This window comes from Carcharodon carcharias, chromosome 18 (assembly GCF_017639515.1).
Source record: "Carcharodon carcharias isolate sCarCar2 chromosome 18, sCarCar2.pri, whole genome shotgun sequence".
Taxonomy (NCBI): Eukaryota; Metazoa; Chordata; class Chondrichthyes; order Lamniformes; family Lamnidae; genus Carcharodon; species Carcharodon carcharias.
In genome coordinates this window covers 40,546,905-40,569,583 of record NC_054484.1, presented here as the reverse complement: position 1 = coordinate 40,569,583, position 22,679 = coordinate 40,546,905, and the positions used below count along the sequence as shown (strand labels likewise).

The 22,679-nt window shown below is 43.9% G+C and overlaps 1 protein-coding gene across 1 annotated transcript in view; it reads left to right on the top strand.

Moving 5' to 3' along the window:
• The first annotated feature begins 630 nt into the window (after window positions 1-630).
• The window catches only part of tmprss7 (transmembrane serine protease 7), an 87,199-nt gene continuing 65,150 nt past the window's right edge, over window positions 631-22,679 (top strand). Inside the window, exons 1-5 of the mRNA XM_041210878.1 lie at window positions 631-771; window positions 7,597-7,813; window positions 11,477-11,607; window positions 12,690-12,757; window positions 13,674-13,867. Coding sequence (XP_041066812.1) covers window positions 631-771; window positions 7,597-7,813; window positions 11,477-11,607; window positions 12,690-12,757; window positions 13,674-13,867 — 751 coding nt within the window. The remainder of the gene's footprint in view (window positions 772-7,596; window positions 7,814-11,476; window positions 11,608-12,689; window positions 12,758-13,673; window positions 13,868-22,679) is intronic.

Genomic DNA, 22,679 nt, shown 5'->3' with positions numbered 1-22,679 from the left:
ATGCACGTTTTACTTACCTTTTAATGGAGTGCAAGGGATCCAGCAGGCGACACGGCTGTATAGTGAAGATGTGTGGGAGTTTAAGACATGCCCACACAGAGCATGTACCAGCTGGTGAACATCGAGTTGGTAGTGTGAAACTAATTTCAAGCTAAAAGTTGGAATATTTGCTAACTGGTCAAATAACTGCTGCAGCGAGGAAATTCGGTTAGTGAAAAACTGGTGCGAGAATGGAAGAAGAAGGCATTTGCCCTGAAAAAGATGCCCAAGACTAAATGTGTGATGAGAATAGGAACCAGCCATTGGTCTGATCTTCAGAAGCATGTATCAGAATGTGTCCTTGAAAATTGTCAGAATGGTTATATCATCACCATAAATGCAATGCGTATATACACACTTAAGAGGGCAAAATCAAATCCTGAGTCCAGCAAAGATTTCAGAGCAACAAGCTAATTGATGTAGCCACTTTATGGAACGTAAACGTCTAGTGTTGCGGCAGAGGACCAAGATTGCTCAGAGACTATCTACAGACTTTGATGCTAAAATGACCAGTTTCCAGTGATTCATCACAGACAACGGCAAAAACACAAGTATCCATTATGCCGTTTCGACAACACAGATCAAACACGCATGAATTTCAATATGCCCAGCAACCAAACTGTGGAGCGGAATTGTTTGAAAACAGTTCTCACGAAAACCATGGGACATGAGAAGATGAGATTCACGGTGGTCCTAGCTTGCATGGTCGACAGAACAAAATTAAAGCCTATGGTAATTTTCAAATGTAAAGCCATGCCAAAAATCAATTTCCCTGCAGGAGTTTTTGTGCACATCCATTGTGACAATGGTTGGATGGATTAGGATGGAGTGAAGTTGAGGATTGATATTGTGTGGAATATGCATCCTGGCGGCCTGTGCAAAGAATGCAGCTTATTGGTGTTGGACATGTTCAGATCCCATGTAACCAATGAGATCAAGAGGCCACCTGCAAAGAAATAACACCCACATTGCAGTAATACCAGGGGGCCTAATGTCTGTAGCTCAACCTTTACATGTATGCCTCAACAGGCTATTCAAGGATCATGTTCACACTGAATGGAATAGGTGGATAGTTAACAGAAAAAAAAACCATCACAAAGAGTGGAGATGTATACATTGCCCTGCTTGATGTTTTGTGTGATTTCTTCATCAAATTGTGGGATGTTATTAGTGCACAAACGGTCATCAGATCATTCGAAAAATGCAGAATATCCAATTCAATATATGGAGGTGAAGATGATTTGTTGTGGAGGGATCTGCTTCCGAAACTGAAAATGCCACACTTGATCTAGAGTGGGATCCTTATGATGTACCATTGCCAAAGTGATGAGTTAATTCAATTAGCTCTTTGCACCGGAAGCCCAAGTTAATGGACAGAAATTTGCACTGAGTTGGGGGGGCGCATGCCTGACCTACTTGAGCATAAAATGACACGTGATGACGGGCGAGCATCCCAACATCATCGCGCACTCATGTGGGGGTAGGCAGTGCACCCCCCGATATTTAACAGGCCTATTAAGGCCATTAAAGTAATAATTGACTGAAATTTTTTGCTGTCCGTCCAACCTTACAGTTGGCAGACAGGTAAAAAAGCCAAGCGGCCTTTGGATTTTTTAGGAAACATCATCTACGGGAGGGATGAGGTTTCCAACAGCAATTAAAAATTAAATTAAAATTTTAAAATTTTATTCATAACATGTCCCTCCTCATGTGACAGAGTCACATGAAGGGACATGTTTTTAACATTGGCAAGTTCTTTAATTTTGATATTAAAGCTCTTCAGCTCCCTGAGGTAGCTCTCTGTCTCAGGGAGCTATCATTGCGCGCGCTCACGTGCATGTGTGAACTTCCACGCTCGCCCTCTTCCCTCCCCCACCCTGGTAGCACTCAGTATTGTAGCGTGCATTATCCAGCCAGCATGAAATCAATGCTGGGGCCCGATTGCAGGTGGTTGGTTTCGGGACTGCTTCTAGGTCTGCCCGCTGCGTCCACCTGACAAGATAAAAATCCAAGCCAAGCCTCATATTCTGACTTTCACAGCATTCACCTGCACAGCGCTCCTCAGGACAACACACGTTGCAGCTCCACTCATTCCTCTTTTGCCACACCCATCTGAGCAGCCAATACTCACACTCACCCTTGATCTTATATTGCCCTCTGCACTCATGACTCATAGCCACCCAGCACAAATGCTGACCTTCCGTCTTCTCCACACAAGCCATTACTAACATTCAGACCTCTGTTTTCTCCTAAAGAGTCCTCGAGTCTCCTTGCAGGAAGAGATCAAATAACCTAGGGGAAAGGCAGAGGCCATGGGAGGTGGCTCTCCAGTGACAGGCACCTTATAGGGTACTGACAATGTGACGCCAACCTGCTCCACCAGGAAGGAGGTTTTCTTCCGGAGGCTGCAGATGCCAGCAATGACCTGGCGTGAGAGCTTGAGCCTCCTGAGGCACTGGTGCTCCAACCTGGAAAGAGAACAGTCATGGCTAGGAAGTTGGTACGGGTAAGAGGAGCAGGGAGTACATTATGAAGGATGAAGAGTAGAGCATAAAAAGGGTTAGAGCTTGTCGGGGGCAGAAATGGAGCAGAGTACAAAATTCTAAAATGAATTTGGGTTTTCAAGAGCCCACCCGAAATGGTGTGTTTCCCAGGAATGCACAATTAATGAGGTGGGATTGGAATGATAAGGCATAAAAAGCTGCCATTGTGGCTGGCAGGTAAAACATTCTTTTTCCTGCCGGCTATTGCACAGTACAAACCTAGGACGATTCCGCCCATTGTGTTATACAGGGTGATCAACCGTGTGTCTTTATGTGTGTGGAGCTGCAATCTTATTAAAAGGATAGGTAGAAAGACCTATAAGGTCAGAAGTGGGAATGTTCGCTGAATGTTCAGCACCATTCATGGCGACTCAGATGCTGAAGCAGTCCGTGCCCATATGCAGCAGGACCTGGGACAGAATTTTGCCCTTGACGTGCGGGCTTGGCTGGGCCGGGCGGGGGTGGTCGGAAAGGCGACCGCGCCCGCAATCCGCAACGGACCGCAATTTCACGCTGGTGGGCAATTAAGGCCCGCCCAGCATGAAACACGAGCGGCAGCATTGAGCATTGCCTGTGCAAGCGGGCCAAGCACGAACATCATGCATGTGTGTGAGTGAGTGTTTCATTATCTCCCTGGGGCACAGGGCTGTCTCAGAGAAGAAGCGCTGTTAAAAAAAAAGAAAATAAAAATGTAACAAAATAGGTCCCCTAATATGACTCTGTCACATGAGCAGGGGCATGTTATTAATTCAATTGTAAAACTTTTATGTTTATTTGCTTTTGGAAACCTTATCCTGCCCATGAATGAGGTTTCCAAAAAAATGCAAAGCTGCATAGCCTTTGCGCTTGCCTGCCAACCGTTAAGTGGACGGGCAGCAAAAAATTTAGATTAATTGAAAATTAACTTTAGATTCATTGATTATTTAATGGCCTTAACAGGCCTTTTAATTGTTGGCGGAAGTGCTGCTGACTCTGGTGTGTACCCGCCGATCGAACTATTGTACAACTGCGGGTTGATATCGGCATGCTTGGCTGTCGTCAACGTGCGTCATTTCACGCTCGAGCGGGTCGGGCACATGCCCACCCACCAAGTGAAAATTTCTGCACCTGGACAACAATCAGGCTTGGGCTGACAAGTGGCAAGTAACATTCATGCCACGCAAGTACCAGGCAATGATCATCTCCAGCAAGAGAAAATCTAACCATCTCCCCATGACATTCAATGGCATTACCATTGCTGAGTCCCCCACTATCAACATCCTCATGGTCACCATCGATCAGAATCCGAACTGGACCAGCCATATAAATACTTTGGCTTCAAGAGCAGATCAGATGCTGGGAATTCCGCAGTGAGGAACTCACCTCCTGACTCTCCAAAGCCTGTCCGCCATCTACAAAGCACAAGTCAGGAGTGTGATGGAACACTCTTCATTTATTTGGATGAGTGCAGCTCCCACAACACTCAGGAAGCTTGATACCATCCAGGACAAAGTAGTCTGCTTGATTCATACTCCATCCACCGCCTTTAACATTCACTCTCCCCCCCATCCATGCACTGCGGCAGAAGTATGTACCATCTACAAGATGCACTGTAGGAACTTGCCAAGGCTGTTTCGACAACATCTTCCAAAACTGTGACCTCTGTCACCTCAAATGAAAGGGGCAACAGGTGCATAGGAAACACCACCACCTGCAAGTTCCCCTCCAAGCCACTCACAATTCTGACTTGGAAATATCGCTGTTCCTTCACTTGGCCAGGTCAAGATCCAGGAACTCCCTTTCTAACAGCACTGTGGGTGTACCTACACCACATGGACTGCTGTGGTTCATGAAAATGGCTAATCACTATCTTCTCAAGGGCAATTAGGGATAGGCAATAAATGCTGGCCTAGCCACCGATGCTCACGTCCCATGAAAGAATACATTTAAAAAACTTATTATCCACTTTTTTATTTTGAGTTATTTTGTTTAGCTTTGCTTCCACTAGTGATTGTGAATTATATGAGCACAAAGGTGTATGAAGAAGAAAGGTCATTGAACTAACCCATCTCAGGCCATTATCCAGGCCCTTTCTAAGATCCAGTCTAATCATAATTTGGTGGAAACATAAAAGGGGGAGAATTAGTCAGCGTTGTTCTTAATTGCCTACTAGGTAGAAAAATGGTGACAGAAATGATAAACTTTGCAAAGCCAAACCCCGTGTGTTAAGGATATCTTTAAAAAAATTTGAAGCCAAATTGACCTTGGAAATACATTTTCAGGAGTTGTGGTGGCCAGCTAAAACAGGTGTTAGACCCCTTGCCTATGTTAATGATTTAGGACGCCTCGGAGAAATAGGGTTACCCTGAATGGAATAGCTGCTGGGCTGCTGTGGCAGCAACCTAACAAGTGATCACCCCGATAATTGTTTAAAAAAATCTGTGGAGCTAGGAGGAGCACGAGTGCTCCTGCTGGCTCCTCAGTTTCTCTGCTGGCTGTTCTTGGCAGTCCTCTTGCCCTCCCCTGCTCCTCCCCACCCTTCTGGGATTCACCTGAGGCCACTGCTGGTGAGGCAAGCAGGCCAAAATTCAATCTGCCCGAAGAGTGAGCTGCCTATGGAGGTATGGCAGGCATACCTGCTCGCCGTATGTCCCCTGGAAGATTTAAAGCACTAATCATCATGATAAAAGTAGTCATTACATCATTTGTTCAGGTACATCAGCTAAGAGATTCTCACTCAGAATAGTGGAAGCTATAATTTCCACCGAATTGTTATTGCCATAATTATCCTCTTAATGCTAATAATAGGGTGAAAAATACATCATAATTTTTATGGCTTATACATATACATTATAAAGTCACTTTCTATAAGGCCAGCACATTCGCAAATGACCTGAAATTCTCTCCAATGTAATGGGCAGATGCTGGTGAACAAATACAATGTCCGGATATGACATGATAATTATATAGTTCGCCACTACTTTACTGGAGTTGTTTATACAGCATGACCATTTTGGGAAATCTGCTTTTAATTTTCATTACTTGCCTGATGAAGGAACCGATGGGGCTCTGAAAGCCATTTTCTGCACCTTCTAATTTAAATTAATCTTAGTACACTGTTTTCTTTTATACCTTCTAAAATCATATTAATGGATTCAAACATACTTTGTGTTAATGTCAGTTCTACTGTTTTGCTCTGTAAAGCTTCCAGAGATGCTGTGAACTGTAATCCTGATTCCACTGTCCGTTACTGTGTGTGGTGTTGTGTTTCCTTAATAAATAATAGTATCAGGATGGAAGGACACACTATACTAAACAGTTACCTGGATAATGTAGCTGTGTTTATCTTAGATGCTGTATCATTCCATCATTTATTATTTAAGGCCTTTACACACTATATAAGACCATCAGCTATTCAGAGTGGCATGAGTATTTGAAGGTGAGATTCTAAATGTTTATATTCTCCTGGACTTTTTACTACTTATTGTATCACAATGTAAGAGTCTGCATTACTATAAGATGTATAACATGATAGATTAATAAGAGTCCAATTAGCTAAGATAGTCAGTATTAAAATTCCAGATATTCAGATTAAAATCAGTACTGTACATGTTCCAAATATCATTTCATTCCAAAACATATTTAACATTTCCTACAATTCCTAATACCAAAGTCTATCTATTTACAGGTGACTTTAAACGGTCATATTGACTAAGGCACACTTTTTGCTTTTGCAGAAAATAGACTATGCTGTTATTAATTCAATTAATATGCAGATGTGTGAAGATTCCTGATCACTGTGATAATTCAACTCCTTCTTCACTTTAAGATAATCATAGTGCAATTCATGTACAAACTCAGATATCTGGAAACTCATTTTACATCATATATGATTGGCACTCCTACATCCAAAACGATTTTAACCCATTCTAAGGCTTGAAGGTACGTGGCCGAAATGTACTTGCAGGATCTACACCTGAATCCCATGCTTCAAATTATTGCCATTCCCCTGACAAATTCAACTCCTTCACTTAGTGGCTTCCAATTGTCTGTTGTACATTTAATTGTTGAAGAAAGTTCAAAAGGCTTTGGTTGAATAGTAGCGCTTTTGCCTCTGAATCAGAAGGTTGTGATTTCAAGCCCTGCTCCAGAGATGTGAGCACATTATTGAGATTCATACTTCAATGCATTACAGAGGGAGTGCTACATGCTGAAAGAGATTGTTTTTCAGGTGAGATGTAAACATGAATTCATCTGCTTTCTCAGGAGGACGTAAAATATCCCACATAGCAATTTGAATTCAGGGGACTTCTGGTCATTTATCCTTCAGTCAACATCACAAAAAGTAAATTATCTTGACAGTATCTCATTGCTGTTTGAGGGTATCTTTTGTGTGAAAATTGACTGCACAACTCCTGTATTACAACAGTGTTGACACTTCAAAAGTACTTCATTGCCTATAAAGCAGGTTGGAACATCCTGAAGTCATAAAAGGTGGTATATAAATATAATGTCGCTCTTTCTTGGTTTGATCCTGTGCATGTATATACATGCTTTTTACCTCTGGATGTATGGTGGGTAAAAGATTGTTACTTAGCTCTAACATGCTTGAAAAAATGCTCACTCAAAACTGTATCCTATTCTGCACCAAGTCCAACTCGCCCATCACACCTCTTGCTAACCTACATTGGATCCCAACTCTCTAGCCATATAAACCCCTCCTATAACTCACTGTTCCTCAGACTCTGGACTCATGTACCCAATTCACCATCTAGTCCTTATGCTGGGAATTCCTTGCCTAAGCCTCTCTGCCTCTCACTTTCATTTTTCTATAACATCCTTCTTAAAACCCCCCTTTTTGTTCAAGCCAATGGTCACCCCCTCCTAATAAATCTTCCTTTGACTTGGCATCCATTCCTGTTCAATTACGCCTCCCTGAAGCACTTTGAAATGTTTTCGTATGTTATGGTGCTCAACAGCTGGAAGTTGTTGCTGAACTATAAAACCGTTTTGCTTTCTTCTCTTTATTGTTTAGGTTTCAGAAATATCAGTCTATGTGACCAACTTGGATGGGATTTTGCCTGTGAAAAGGAAACACCCACGAAAAGGAAAGAAAAAATCCAAATTATCACAGAAATGCCAGATTGAGGAAGCAACTCAATGTTTCTATGTAAACAAAAAAATTATCCTCTTTACTCTGATGATTCTTGTTATTGTGATAATAACATGGACTTTACTGTGGGTCTTTGTCTGTGAGTATTTCACTTAACTATTCCTATTGAGTAAAATAATTTAAGTCTTTGAATATATGGTATATTAATAGTCTAATCTGTTCTATTTTGATTTTAAAAATGTGCAGTAAAGCAAAGATGAACTGTTTGACCCTGGCTCAATTTAACACAAACTAGTGCCAGATTATAAAGCCAAATTTAAAGCATTAAAATTACTCCCAAGCCCAACAGGACACTTGAGAATTTGACTCTGGCCCATTTTGCTGGCGGCTTGTTTTGCAAGTTTAGGGTCTGCGTAGGTATATTTTTGGATTCAGTTACATTATTTGCTTGAGTGACTTGAGTGTCTCTCTGCTACGGGAGTTGACTCTGTTAAGAAACTCAAGCTTACCTGCGAGGTCGGGAACTCCAATTCCCAATGAACATCCCATGCATGCGTTGGCCAGGAACTGGCTGTACGTGTGTGGCTCAGGTATTTCACGTTCTTCAGGCTGAGGACCAGCACTGCGCACCTGTGCATAGGAAAAGAAGAAGAATAGTGCGAAAACCTGGGCCAGGTGACCAGGTGTGGAGCACCATAGTCAAGTACGTATCCCAGGGAGAGGGACAAGGGAGGGGGGGACAGGGAGAAGTCCCAAACCAGGGATGGGGACAGGAGAGGTACCAAGAAGTGCCCCAGAGGCAGCAACAAGAGACAGTAGATAGGAACATGTCCCAGCTGGCATGAAAAGGCGAATCAATCTCCAATAAAGCAAAGAGCTGTGGGGATCAGACTTTAAGTGAAGTATGCTCGGGAGAAGCCCTGATAGTTGAACAGGACTCAAGAGAAGCCCTGAAGATCAAATGCAAAAGGAATGTGTAACCATTCAGCCCTGAAGATCCAAGAAGTCAGCAGAAGGTTGGCAGCTCCGTGCTGTGAGCCATTGGGGCAAAGGTACCCTTTTGGAGCAGTGGTGTTCTGCTTGGCATGGTTGAAGGTCTGAAATTGTGCTTGCAAGTTTTCATGGAGTATACTTTGAAATCCAGAGGAATGGAATCTCAGAAGGTGAGATTGAAACCTCGTGAGGTGTCGTTAAAGCTTCTGAGTGGGAGTGACTTTTGGAGAGAATTCCAAAGTGAGATCTTTGGGCTGGGAGATTAGAAGCCCTTATGAGAGGATGGAGTTTCAGTGAGATTAGTTGGCTCACAATGTAACAGACACCTGGGTGGGTTGTTGAGAAATCCATGGAATCTGTTTTGGCCTGTTGTATATGTTTGTAATGTCATGAAGGTAGGTGTGGTAAATACAAACTATACAAAAAAATTTAAAAGGGAGGAATGTAGTAATGGTAGCTTTAAGGAATGTCGTGACTGTAGCTTTAAGACTTATTGTGTTGTATAGCATCACACAATAGTATGAATGAATCAGCTCTAATGCAGAAGTTCTTTTTTTAATTGTAGAGCTTGATGGAAGTATGTAACTGCTGCTGCAGCCAGTAAATAAAGTTCGATGTTTCTAATGAAAAACCTGTCTTGAAAATCAAGTCCATAACACACATATTGCCTCATGTGTCTCTCCAATCTTCCTGAAAACAGATCAAGAAAATACTGGGTGAGACAAAGCCTGATGCCAATTTCTAAACTACTTTATTCCACAATAAGGTGAACCTACAGAACAGCTGTTAACTAGACCCTTTACTTAATTATATCAGTACAACATGGCTTCACATAATATAAAATAATAAAATGTCCTACCCCACATCAGTGAATTGTCTAACTTGATTGTAAGAAGATGACTTCTAACCATCCTCCATCATTTCTAACCACTCTGCAAAATCCCTCTCAGATTTCTCTTTTAAAGCCTGACTGAAGACATGCATGTTTTTGTTCCAGTTTCCTGTCTCCACAAGAATTTGAGGCTTCATTTCAAACTCTTATCTGATGTCCTAGTGGCTGCAAGCATAGATTCTATCCAATGTACTATCAAGTCCCCACCTTTTAAAAAACAAACCTCATGTCGCTTAACAGGATTGCACATTTTAATCCTCAATGATGTGAATATTTGTTGGGAGACTCTGAGATATGATAAAAACCCTGATTTCCTGATCATCATGAGTAATCATATCAAAATGAGCAAAAATCAAAATGAGCAGCTGTTGGACCAATGTCTGGCTTTAATACATGATTCCTTACAACCTTTTTTAATCCTGTGTATCCAAGTGACTTTGTTTTAAAACCTACCACTTGGAAATATAGCTCTTTTCCAAATTTATTCGGTAGATGAATAGTCAAAATGTCACAAAACATGATGCTTCCTATAGGATGGGTTTTTTTTCAGAGGTTTAACATAGATACATGTATTTTCAATCACACTCATTCAAACTTATTGGTTATAATTTGTGCTTGATTCCAAATAACATCCTGATAACTGACGGCAGGGTTAGTGGCAGCTACATGCGATAATGGGTAGATTCTTCCTCTGCACAGTTTTTAGGTGGCTGGTCAATGATGCTGACAGGAGGGTAAGGCCATATTAATTTGGGGTCCATGGGTCGCAGGCAGGAAATAAGCTCGCGGGCCAGTGCAATATTGAGTAGCCTGGCAAGGGTGGAAGTTATGCTACAATTCTATAAAGATCTGGTTAGATGGCATCTGGAGTACTGCACTTGGTTCTCGATACTGCACTTCAAAGGATGTATTGTCTTGGAGAGATTACAGTGCAGATTCAGCAAAAAAACGCCAGGTCTAATAGGCTTGAATTATGAGGGCAGGTTGCCTAGATTAGACTTCTGTTGCCTTGAGTATAAAATATTAAGTGTTGATCTAATTGAGGTGTTTGTGAGGTTAAATGAGTCAATAGGGTTAATAGCAAGAAACTATTTCTGCTGGCGGGGGGAGTACAGAATAAGGGGGCATAACCTTCAAATTAGAAATAAGTCATTCAGGGTGTTGCCAAGTAGTATATCTTCACACTAAAGGTAGAAGAAATCTGGAAAACTCTCCCCCAAAAAGCTGTGGAGACTGGATCAATTGAAAATTTAAAAATTGGATCATTTTTGTCAGGTAAGTGATATGGAACAGAGGTGGGTAAATAGAGTTGAGATACGGATCAGCCATGATCTAACTGAATGGCCAAACAGGTTCGATGGGCTGAATGACCTACTCCTGTTCCTATGTTCCTATGCATTGAGGACTGGAAAATGATCAATTCTGTTCTTGGAAGAGTGGATCTGCTGAGTCAGCAGCTCAGGTAATTTTTGTCGAGTTCAGAGGAGCTCCTCTACACCTCCTGGCCCTACAAAAGTAAATAAATAAATATTTACCACTGGGTTTCTCTGTGCCTGGACAACAAGGTAATACTGTCCAGTTGTGCCTTTAAGTTGCAATGTGGTTTATTGATGACACAGGATCTTAACTAGCTGTGTATTCTTTCAGGTGGCCGCCAGGCCTGCTTATTCTGAGGACCTCAAAAAAATTGCACAGCCACAACAGTGATATGGGAACTGGTCAGTAAATTCTGTCCAGTTTCTGTCAGGCTGGAGTCCTCAAAATCTCCCTCGATGTTTCTTTCTTCAAAGCTTTGTTAATTCATTTAGAAAGGTAGAATTAAGTTGTACATTGTGCTTGTTGGTTTTGCCAAAGGAATATATTTATTCTTACATTTTTTAGCAAGGTGTTTATTAAAAATCTTTTTCCTTTATGTAGTGCGGACACAAAACAGTACTGCTTTGTATTTCGCTGGATTATTCCGTATAGCTAATGCTGAATTTGTTCCTGAGTATCGAAGAAAGGACTCCCCTGAATTTCTCTCTATGGCAGCTAAAATTCAGCAAGTGGTAAGAAATCACTATAACACTATATGACTTATGATTTTGATAAAATATGGAAAGTATTGCATGATAACTCAACTACACAACCCGTGAACAAGAAAATTGCATGTGGGTTGTCACAGTTGGATTAACATGGAATATTTCCACATACGACATAAGTATTGTGAAACTAAAGCACTTTGATATTTGTCAATAGTTTTTATGGTTATTTGTTGTGAGATACTTGCTTGTCTGACCTGAACAGTTTTACGTAGAATGACAAGTATTGGATCAAATCTCTGCTGATTCATTGTAGCCTTAATTTTGGTGGATTCAGTGCGTATCATTCAATGGTTCGCTAAACCAGCTGAATGGTATAAACCATGTTCCAGAAATAATTGTACAGACAATTCAGTCATTAACTGTGGAAATTATATGTGACGCTGGTTGTATTTTAGAGAAAATTATATCATTGTGCACCAACTTTTGAAATATACTTTCAGTTTCCATCAAATTTAAAGTTGAATGTGAAGGTAGAGGAATAGTAAAATTAGATGTAAAATATGTCAGATCCTGAGAAAAATCCTGGATGACTAACCAAGCTGGATGGACTGAATGCCTTTTTTTGTTTCTAATTCTTACATTGTGCTGTTTCTACTGCACATGAGTGGGCAACTAAGTTACTATGTGAGAGAGAAATAATGGGATTAATATGTAAATAAACCATCCATTTGCAGTGGATGAGACTCAAGTTTAGCTACTAAACCACTTTTTTACTCAGTAGAAACCATGGTATTGTGTTATACATTTTCATTCATGGGCATGTAGTGAGAAAATGCAGGCAACAATTTTTATGATCTACAGGAAAAATCTCACTGTGACCTGAGAGTTTTCATTGGCCTAAAAAATGTTTTTACTCAAATTGTAGACTTGGTACTCGTGTTGGAGTTATTTCATGAAGTGTCAGAAAATGACATGGGTTTAGTCACAATTTTGGTGTTTACAAACATTTTATCTCATAAATATGTCACTTAAAGTGTTGTTCTATTCATTGATTGGTTTTATTTCATCTGTTGCACTATGATTTTTGTGCTTTTCTCTTCCTTCAGATGAACAATGTTTATGAGAAATCACTTTTCTCCAAGTTATACAAGCAATCTACCATTTCTGACTTGAGGTATTGTGTTTCATAAGTGCATTCACTATAAAAATTGAAAGCTGAATTCTCAAATGCAGAATTTGTGTGAAGTTGCCTAAACAGTGCTTTCTAATAAAAATGAACAATGCCACAGAGAAGGACAGGCATTTGCTTGAAATTGGGTAGGTGATGGCTGGAACAGTCAAGTCAAAGTAACAGGAAAATAGCTTAATAAAACAATTATTGTATTTTTGTTACTTTTGATTCTGATTAGTCTTAGCATTTACAGTGACTTTCTGAATTTTCTGAAAACACACTCCTGGTATTGAGAAGATCAAGGACAGTTTACAATTACCTGTTGGGCAATGGCAAAAGTATCTTTTGAACCTTGGGAAAGCTCCAGGCTTGCCACACTGGAACAAGTTTTTCAGACCTTTTTATTCTTAGTAATCACTAACAATATTATGAGCCTTGTATCATTAAAGTTTCCTTGAGCTCTACTTGGTTTACACCAGCTTAGGTAAAGAAAGTGGATAATGAGTTAATAATATTTAGGGTTAATGGTATATTTTTACTGTTTTGTGCCTACATAACAGCAGGGACGGTATTTAAAAACTAACTTGCTTAGATACATTTCAGTGTGATAAATTGCCTTTTAACTTCTGAACCTATGAACACACAGTGCAATCAAGTACAAGACCCAACCTTTGTCAGGGCATTGCCTTTTCACTTTCATAATTGGATTTAAGTATAACCAAAACCATGAAGGCAGGTCATATGTCAATAACCTAATATGCAAACCATTAAATAAACATAAAATGTCTGAAATTGGAAACTATAGGGATGAATTGAGTAAAAATCAAATCAATGTAATTCAAATCAGAATACAATGTACACACACAGGTATTTTTTATGATTATGCTTAAGAATGTTATTTCTTATATTTCTTATGCAGTAACAACAACAATGGCGGCATCCTTGTTCACTTCTGGATTGTCTTTGTAGTTCCAAATGTGAAGACTGTATTTGTGTGTGAGGACTGTGTCAGCGCTATCTTAAAGGATTCCATTCAGACAAGCCTAGTAAACCGTACATCGGTTGGGTACCTCCTTGGACTTCCTGTGGACATGGACTCCATTGTTGTTAATGGTTATTTATTTTGATATTTTATCTCTTGCAGCTATTGAAAATTGCTTTTTGTGCAATATATTACTTTATTACCAATTGGAATCTGATTCTGCTTGAGATTGATTGTAAGGATCAAAGGCTGGTGAAATTTAGCACAGAGAAATGCAAAGTGATACATTTTGGTACAAAAAATGAGAAGAGAAAATATATACTAAAGCGGACAATTCTAAATGGGGCTACAGGAACAGAGAACCTGGGGATATATATACACAAATCGTTGAAGGTGGTGGAAGGTTGAGAAAGTGGTTAAAAAGATATATGAGATTCTGGGCTTTATAAAATAGAGGCGGAGAGCACAAAACTGATGAACTTTTATAAAACAATGATTTGGCCTCTCTTGGAGCATTGTGCCCAATTCAGGCACTGTACTTTAGGAATGATGTGAAAGCTTTAGAAAGGGTTCAGAAAAGATTTACGAGTATGCTTCCAGGGATGAGGAACTTCAGTTCCATGAATAGATTGGAGAAGTTGCATTGTTCTTAGAAAAGAGAAAATTGAGAGGATATTTCATAGTGGTGTTCAAAATCATGAGAGGCCTCAGTAGAGTAGATAGAGAGAAATGTTCCCTTCGGTGAAATGGTAGAGAACAAGAGGACATAGGTTTAAAGTGACTGGTAAAAGAAGCAAAGGCAACATGAGGAAAATCTTTTTTATACACTGAGTGGTTATGATCTGGACTGCACTGTCTAAGAGTAAGGTGGAGGCAGTTTCAGCTGTGGTTTTCAAAAGGGATTAGATAAACACCTGAAGCGAAACGATTTGCAGAACTATGGGAAAAGGATCAGGGAGTGGAATTAGCTAAATTGCTCTTGCATGTGAGCCATGCATGGGCTTGACAGACAGAATGGCCTCCTTCTGTGCCATAACCATTCTATGGGATTCTATGATTAAAGTGTCTAGGCCAGAATTTTATGTCCCGCGGGTGGGTGCAAGCCCGACCTGAATGGGCGTGAAATTGTGTGAGATGATGTCGGTCGAGCGTCCCGATGTCATCGCACACTCGCGCAATATATCGCTCGGCGGGCACATGTAAAAGTTGGAAGTGTGCCTGCCGACAATTAAGAGAGCAATTAAGCCCATTAACAGCCCAGTTGTCAGTGACTTTTCGTGGCCCGTCCAACCTTACGGTTGGTGGATGGGCCAATCGGCTAGACAGGCTTTACATTTTTAATGAAACCTCATCCAATGGCAGGATGAAATCTCCATTAGGATTTAAAATAAAAATAAATATCTGGGGAGTGTTTTTTTTTATGAGGTCTGCTTTCAGGCGCTTGATTGTGTTGCATTTTTTGCAGCATTTTTCGGCTTTCTTTTATTATCTGGGGGTCTGCAGCTCCTTGAGGCATCTGTCTGCCTTCAGGGAGCTCAGGGGAAGCTCTCACCAGCACCTGTGGTGACATCAGCGCCCAACCTCTTCCTGCCCCCAGTGGCAGTGCTAAGTCTTACTCCGGGCACATTTGGGGTTGAGAGCCAATCACAGGCCGAAGCATATTTCGTGTCCGCTTCCAGGCCCGCTGATCCTGCGCACCTGATGATAGAAAAATTCAGGCCATGCTGATTACATAGAAATTACAATACAGAAAGAAGAGATTCAGATCAACCAGCATCCTCCATAATATTATTAGTCACTCTGGGTGGAATTTTCCGAGCCCGCATGATAGGTGGCGTGCGTGGAAAATATGGCAGAACACACTTCACAACGGCGTGAAGGCAGGTTGAGATCTTCTGCTCAGCCTGCCAATGGCAGGCCGCATTTCCCGCCATTGGTCGGCAGGGAGCTAATTGTAATACATTAGCATATAATTAAAAGGTTATCCCGCCAGGCTCTTGGAACACCGCCGTATAGTCCGTCTATGTCAGTGGGAAAGCATGCCGATGTGTTTCACAACAGCGTGCAGGTGACGTGCACTTAGCGGCCTTCACTTCGGGGGAACTGAGGTGAGTGAGCAGCAGCTTTCTCCATGGCTTGCCTGTTGTTTGCAGGCCTCAGGGGTGTTGGGGGGGGGTGGGAGAAACCGATGCCTGGCACCGCAGGCAACTGCTGAGTGGGGTGGATGTCAGGGGGCAAGTGCTGGCCAGCCTCGGAGGCAACTGCTGATGGGGTGGGGGTTAAGTGCTGGCCTGGCGCTGCACAGTCAATTGAGGTGGATGGCAGGGTAAGCGAGGGAAATGGCCATGCGTTAGGGACACCTGTATAAACTGACCAAACCTCTGCAACTGAGACAGATCAGGCGCAGCCACAGTGATATGATTGAGGTCAGTCTCCTAGCCTGCCCGACAATGCGAGCATTGTGGAGGCACCTATTTCCCACAGGTGCAGGGTACGATTGACTGCATTCATGTGGCACTCAGGTCTCCATTGCTACTCTCAGTGGACTTCATCAACCGCAAGAGCTTCCACTCACTGTGCAGCTAGTATGCGACCACCAGAAATGCATCCTGCAGGTATGCTCATGGTTTCCATGTACAACGCCTACATCCTGAGTCACTCGCAGATCCCTGCAGTCTTCCAGGGTCCACAGTGGCTGTAGGGTTGTCTCCTTGGTGACCACGGCTACCCACAGAGGCCGTGGCTGATGCGGCTGCCATGCGGCAGCCTCAGACTGCAGCAGAACAATGCTATAATGAGAATCATGCTGCAGCTCACAATTTGGTGAAGCAGACCATCGGGATGCTGAAGATGAGGTTCCGGTGCCCGGACCGGTCTGGTGGAGCCCTGCAATACAGTCTGCTGAGGGTGTCATGCATCATTGTTGTCTGCTGCAGCCTTTACAACCTGGTGCTGCAACAAGGTGAGGAGGTGGCTGAAGAGGAGATGGAGGAGCTGCACATCTCCTCTGATGAGGAGGATGCTGACGAGGATGAGGGTGAGAGGTGGTGACAACGACGGGGATGAGGCTCTTGCATTGGCTAGATGAGGCAAGCACACTGGGGAGGCCCTAATAGCTGCCAGGTTTGTGGAGGATGATGATGACATGCAGTGAGGTGTCCCTGTAGATGCTCACATCGCAGTTGTGAATGTTTGACTCCAGTTTGGCTTATCGCAGTGCCAATACCCTCTGTGAGAATACTCCTGTCATGGAGATGCAGTGGAGGCCTTAATTGTCACTTGATCACAGGAGGATGATGACAACATGCAGTGAGGACACTCTATAGATTTTCACATGGCCTCTGAGAATGTCTGGCTCCTGTCTGGCTGAGGGCAGCTGGCTTACACTCCATGATTAGGGCCATCTCAGAGCTGCAGCCATGAAACTTTAGATTCATCTGATGCTGTGTCTGCCTTCAGCACCTCAGCCCTTCAGGTCACAGATGCTGGTGTGGTGGGGGTCAGCCCCACCTTAAAGGTGCTGAGAGAACACAGAGAGGATGAGAGAACTCTGTGGTGCCTGCCCAATACATTCTGGCAGCAATGACCAGTACTGTCGAGGTACAGGCATCAATAATGATTCCAGGGAGTGTGATGCTGGACCATCACTGTGCTCTGAAGGCTGCACAGAGCCCAGGGAAGAGGCCTTTTTTATCTTGAGCAGAAAGGTTTCACATCTGAGTGACATGAACACTGCTCATCAGAACAAGGATCTACAGGCAGGGAGAGATTCTTGGGAGTTTATTGACAATAGTGAACATTATGTCCAAGTGATTAACACCCGTGCCCAGGATGTGCAACTAATTCTCCTTATCCTGATGTCATACTGGGCCTCGAGGTGGCACTGGTGCGTGGTGAACTTCTGTCCTTGCGTACTCCTGTTCAGACAGAATTGCACATTGGCTCCAAGCCCCGAACGCTCCCTTGGGAGCCGGTGCCCCACAACCTGAGTCACCTAATGGAAATGCCCTCCGTGGCCTTTGGCATGGCGTGGAGGAGTTTTCTGTATGGGCTGCTGCTGCACACCCTTCACTTCCTTGGCCTCGCCCGCCACCCGGACATGCTCTGGTGTGTCTTGTTGCCATCTAGTGGCAGAGGTCCCCATTGGGGGGGCCCTCTACAGAGGTGTCCTCTCGCTTTGCATCAGGGACCTGGGGTGGAGGGTGCTGCATGCAGCAGTTCCCTATAATCAGATTCCCAAGATACCTGCCCTTTTTGTGGTCTTGTGGAGTCCGTGGACCATGTCTATATTAATTGTTGTGGACTGCAACCCATTTTCAGTTATTTAAAAAACCTTTTATTAATGTTTTGTTTGCACTTCAGCCCCATGCTCCTGATCTACAGGCACCCGGTGTGGAGGGAGGCTGGGAGGGAGGAGGACCTCCTCGTGAACCTGCTCCTGAGCTTGGCCGAGTTATCCATTAACAATTCCAGGCAGCGGGCGATCAAGAGGGTCATCCGACCCAACTGTTTGCCCCTCTTCCATGGCTATGTTCACAGCTGGGTGTCCCTGGAGAGGGAGCATGCGGTGTCTGCCGGCACTGTCAAGGCCATCCATGCCCAGTGGGCATCGCTGGGGCTGGGGTGCTTTATCGACCCCCTTAACCACATTTTGGTTTGATTTTTGTAAGTTTTCTCTAAACTTTATCTTTGGTTTTACAGCTAACCTAACTTAGGGGCTGTGTTTACTTTATCCCTCACTTTGTTAATTTGGTTTATTTGGTTGGCTTCAAAATAACTAATTCTCCTTATCCCGACGTCATACTGGGCCTCAAGGTGACGCAGGTGCACGGTAAATTTCTGTCCGAACGTTCCCCTGTTTGGACGGGATTCCACATTGGCCCCAAGCCCTGAACCCTCCCTCAGGAGCCGGTGCCCCGCATCCTGAGCCACCTCACGGAAATACCCTCTGTGTCCTTTAGCACGGCATAGAGGGGTTTCCTGTACGGGCTGCTGCTGCACACCCTTCACTTCCTTGCCCTCGCCCGCTGCCTGGACACACCCTGGCGTGCCTTGTTGCCGTCCGGCGGCGGAATTCCCCATTGGGGAGCCCACTACGGAAGTGTCCTCCCACTTTCCATCGGGGACCTGGGGTGAAGGTTGTTGCATGCAGCAGTCCCTTATAATTGTAGGTTATGTCAGTTCACGGACTCCCAAGATACCTGCCCCTTTTGTGGTCTTGAGGAGTCCATGGACCATGTTTATATAGGCTGTTGTAGGTTGCACTCCCTTTTCAGTTATTTAAAGAACCTCTTTTAATATATTGTTTGCATTCAGCCCCATGCTCCCAATCTACGGGCACCCGGTGTGGAGGGGGGCCAAGAGGGAAAAGGACCTGCTCCTGGGCCTGGCCAAGTTAGCCATTAACAGGACCAGGCAGTGGGTGATGAGGGTGATGTCTGACCTGACTGTCTTCCCCTCTTCCATGGCTACATTCGCGGCCGGGTGTCACTGGAGAGGGAGCATGCGGAGTCTGGCGGCACCATCAAGGCCTTCCATACACTATGATGGATCACCGTGGGGACTGGGGTGTTTTATTGACCCCATTAATCACATGTTGGTTTAATGTTTGTAAGTTTCCTTTAAATTTTGTCTTTGGTTTTGCAGTTTTCTAATTTAGGGGCTGGGTTTATTTTGTCCCTCATGTTGTTAATTTGATTTAATTGGCTGTCTCCCAAAAGAGTTAATTCTCCTTAACTTTCCTAACCCTGCCACTATGTCTTGGTGCTCCCCAGACATCAACAGTGGTGGTGGAGGCAGCCTGCTGACTGTAACATTCCATCTATGATGACTTTGGCGAGCGTCCTCTGGAAGGTTGAAACTTGGAGGGCCCGACCTGCTTTCAGGGTCCTGCTGGGGTCAATGGCACCCTCCTTGGCCTGTGAAGCTGGATTTAAGGAGTTCATAGGAAGAGGGGAGTTAGATGTGCCGGACACTCCCGGAGTCATCTGGGTGGATGGCCCTGGAGCGTGCACCTGCTGATCACCCTCCCTATGGGTGCCCGAGGGCTCCTGGCTGACTCTGTGAGTGGAAGGTGTAGCTGGAGTGAGATTGAACTGCCCAGCTCCCCTCTTGCGTACACACTGTTGGAGGCCAACGACGGCATCAGCGATGGAGTTAAGCCCGCGCAGCAGTGCAGGAGCGACATCCTGGATCAAGGTCTCCATGGCAGCCGCCATCCTGCCAGTGTTGACCTCGGTGTGTTGGCATGCCAGTGCTACCACCCCAGCCTGAAGACAGATGGACTCCTCCATCAAACCTTGCAATCTGAAGAATGCAGCAGACATCCCTTTCTGATGTTCCCGAGCTTGCCTTTGTAGCTCCAGCAACTGTGCCATGACCAAGTCCAGAGGCTCGATATCTGACTCGGTCTCAGCAACGTTCTGGTGTCCAGCAGTCCTCCGAGTCCTGAGGACCTGGGAAGTTCCTGCCTCCGCCTGCTGTGGATCAGAAAATGTGATGTGCTCACCAGATTGTGGTCTCGAGGCTGCTTTAAAGCTAGGTCCCACCGAGTTGTATGTCTCTGCGCTGGTGGAGGTTGTGGGTGAGCGCTGTGACGGGACTTCAGGGAGGATGCCTTCAGGTTCCTCTTCGGAGGTTTCTTCAGAGCTTGCTTGGAGGACCTGGGACATGGACTCTGACTGCTGCTTCCCAGATGTGCCTGTGAATGCAAGGGGAGATAATTAGTTCATAGCAGTGGCCTGTGAAACAGGACACATCATGATTATCTGATGGATGTTGCACCACTGGATCCTCACTTGGTAGAGCAGCGGCGACCTCACCGTCAACACAGGACCAGTCCCAGTCATCGCCGGCCAGCTGGATGGCTCTGTTTTCAAATTCTGTCAGAACTTTGAATTCCGGCACCCGTCCACCTGTCTGTGTCCTCTCCCTCCTGTTGTGATCCAGTTTGTCCTGCATGGATTGGGATGGGGAGAGTGCATTAGGATGCCTGCTGGGTTAGATGTTAAGTGTGGGTGACCTGTGTGGGTGGTGAATGGTCCCATGGACGGGATGAGGGCAATGATAGTATGTGTAAAAGAGTAATTGGTGTTATCCCTTGCACTAGCAGCGAGTGAGGGCCCCGTGGATGTGTGATGGATTTGTGAGTGTGTGACTTGGGAGTGATGAAAAGAGTGATTTACCCTGGCGGAATGGGGGAGATCATTCACCCTTTTGCAGCACTGGGTGGCTGTTCATTGCCACAGAAGGCTGTGGAGGCCAGGTCATTGAGTGTACTTAAGACCAAGATAGATAGATTCTTGATTGGTAAGGGGCTCAAAGGTTATGGGGAGAAGGCGGGAGAATGGGGTTGAGAAACTTGTCAGCCATGATTGAATGGTGGAGCAGACTCGATGGGCCGAATGGCCTAATTTCTGCTCCTATGTCTTATGGTCTAATGGTCTTCTCTTCTAAAGGGCGTTGGTGCTGACCAATCTGCCACCGCCTCCCAAGCCTGGTTGGTGACAATGCTGCCCATCCTGCGGCCAGGGCGGGAGGTAGATCATATCCTGCTGGGCCTCCACGGCATCCAGCAGTCACTCGAGGGAACCAATGTTGAAGTGAGGGGCTGCAGTCTTTTTGCCTTTGCAGGCCATGTCTCCCAGGCAGCGGTGGTGAGCTGATGGCGATGAGTGCTTTGCTGGTGGCTGCTTTTTAAAGATGGCAGCCGGCGTGCTGCAAAAGTGGGGTGATGGCATATGGGCGAATGAGAGCCCGCCCGCCATGGAAACGCCGTATTTTGCGGGAGTAAATATATAATGAGGTGGGTTCAGGAAGATATGGCGTGCAAACCCGTCATTTTCCTCAGCAGGTAGGACTCCATTTTACCCACCCACTACCACACTTGTGCAGTTCTGGGAAAATTCAGCTGTCTGTTCTCATATCCCTTCAGAATTATAAGTTTCAAGTTACCTGAGTAATCTATTCAAACAAAATAACCCTGCTTTTTCAAGTCTTTCTTTGGTTTTCTCTTTTGTCAAACCAGACAGCACTCCTGTGAATCTGTACTGTAGTGCCACTTTTTCTCAACATCTTTCCTGTGGTGTTTCCTAAGGATTTATATAGATTCACCACTACATCTTATCTTTTATATTCAATATCTTGCCATAAGACCCTCAATTCTATTAGCTTTACTTATGGGTTTAACCACTTGTCGTGCTGAGCTAATTGTCCGGTAAACGTGAATCGCCGAATCCCTTTGCTCTTCCATGTTGCGCAGCCTTCTCCCTGTAAAAGTACAATTATTAATTTCGTTAAAGAAAATGTGCCACCTCACATTTACCGGCATTGCATTCTGTCCAACTCATTTCAGACTATTCCATGACCTTATCGATACCATCTTCAGCTATCTTTGGTCCTCAGAGTTATTTACTATGCCTCTTATATAAGTATCATTTTCAAATTTGGACATCAATCCCTCCAGGGATACACAGGGAACCAAAGTGGTCATAGACCGAAACCCTGTGGAACACTACTATCTATTTCCAACCATCCTGAAAAACTAAATCCTACTCTCTATTTCCTGCCTTCTAACCAGTTTTCATCAATTTGCTTTTCCTAATTCCATACCCCTTCATATACCTAATTGCTTTCTGAAAGTCTATTTACATAATATCCACTGCATTTCCCACATCTACAGTATCTGTCACCTCCTCAAGGAACACTTATCAGGTTTGTCCAGCTTCAGATTTTGTCCAAAAGTGACTTTGCTTGTGAATCAATTGTCAAGATTTATTAGTTAATTTTTGTAATTGAGCCAATTCCTGAAAATAATGAACATTTTTTTTTAGAAATATATTTACCATGTATCATAGTAGAAATAAGTGCTTAAGGCATATATGAAGAACGCTTAAAAATTCTTAGGTCTTGCAATGATGCTCTAGGTTTCTAGTGTGCAAACAT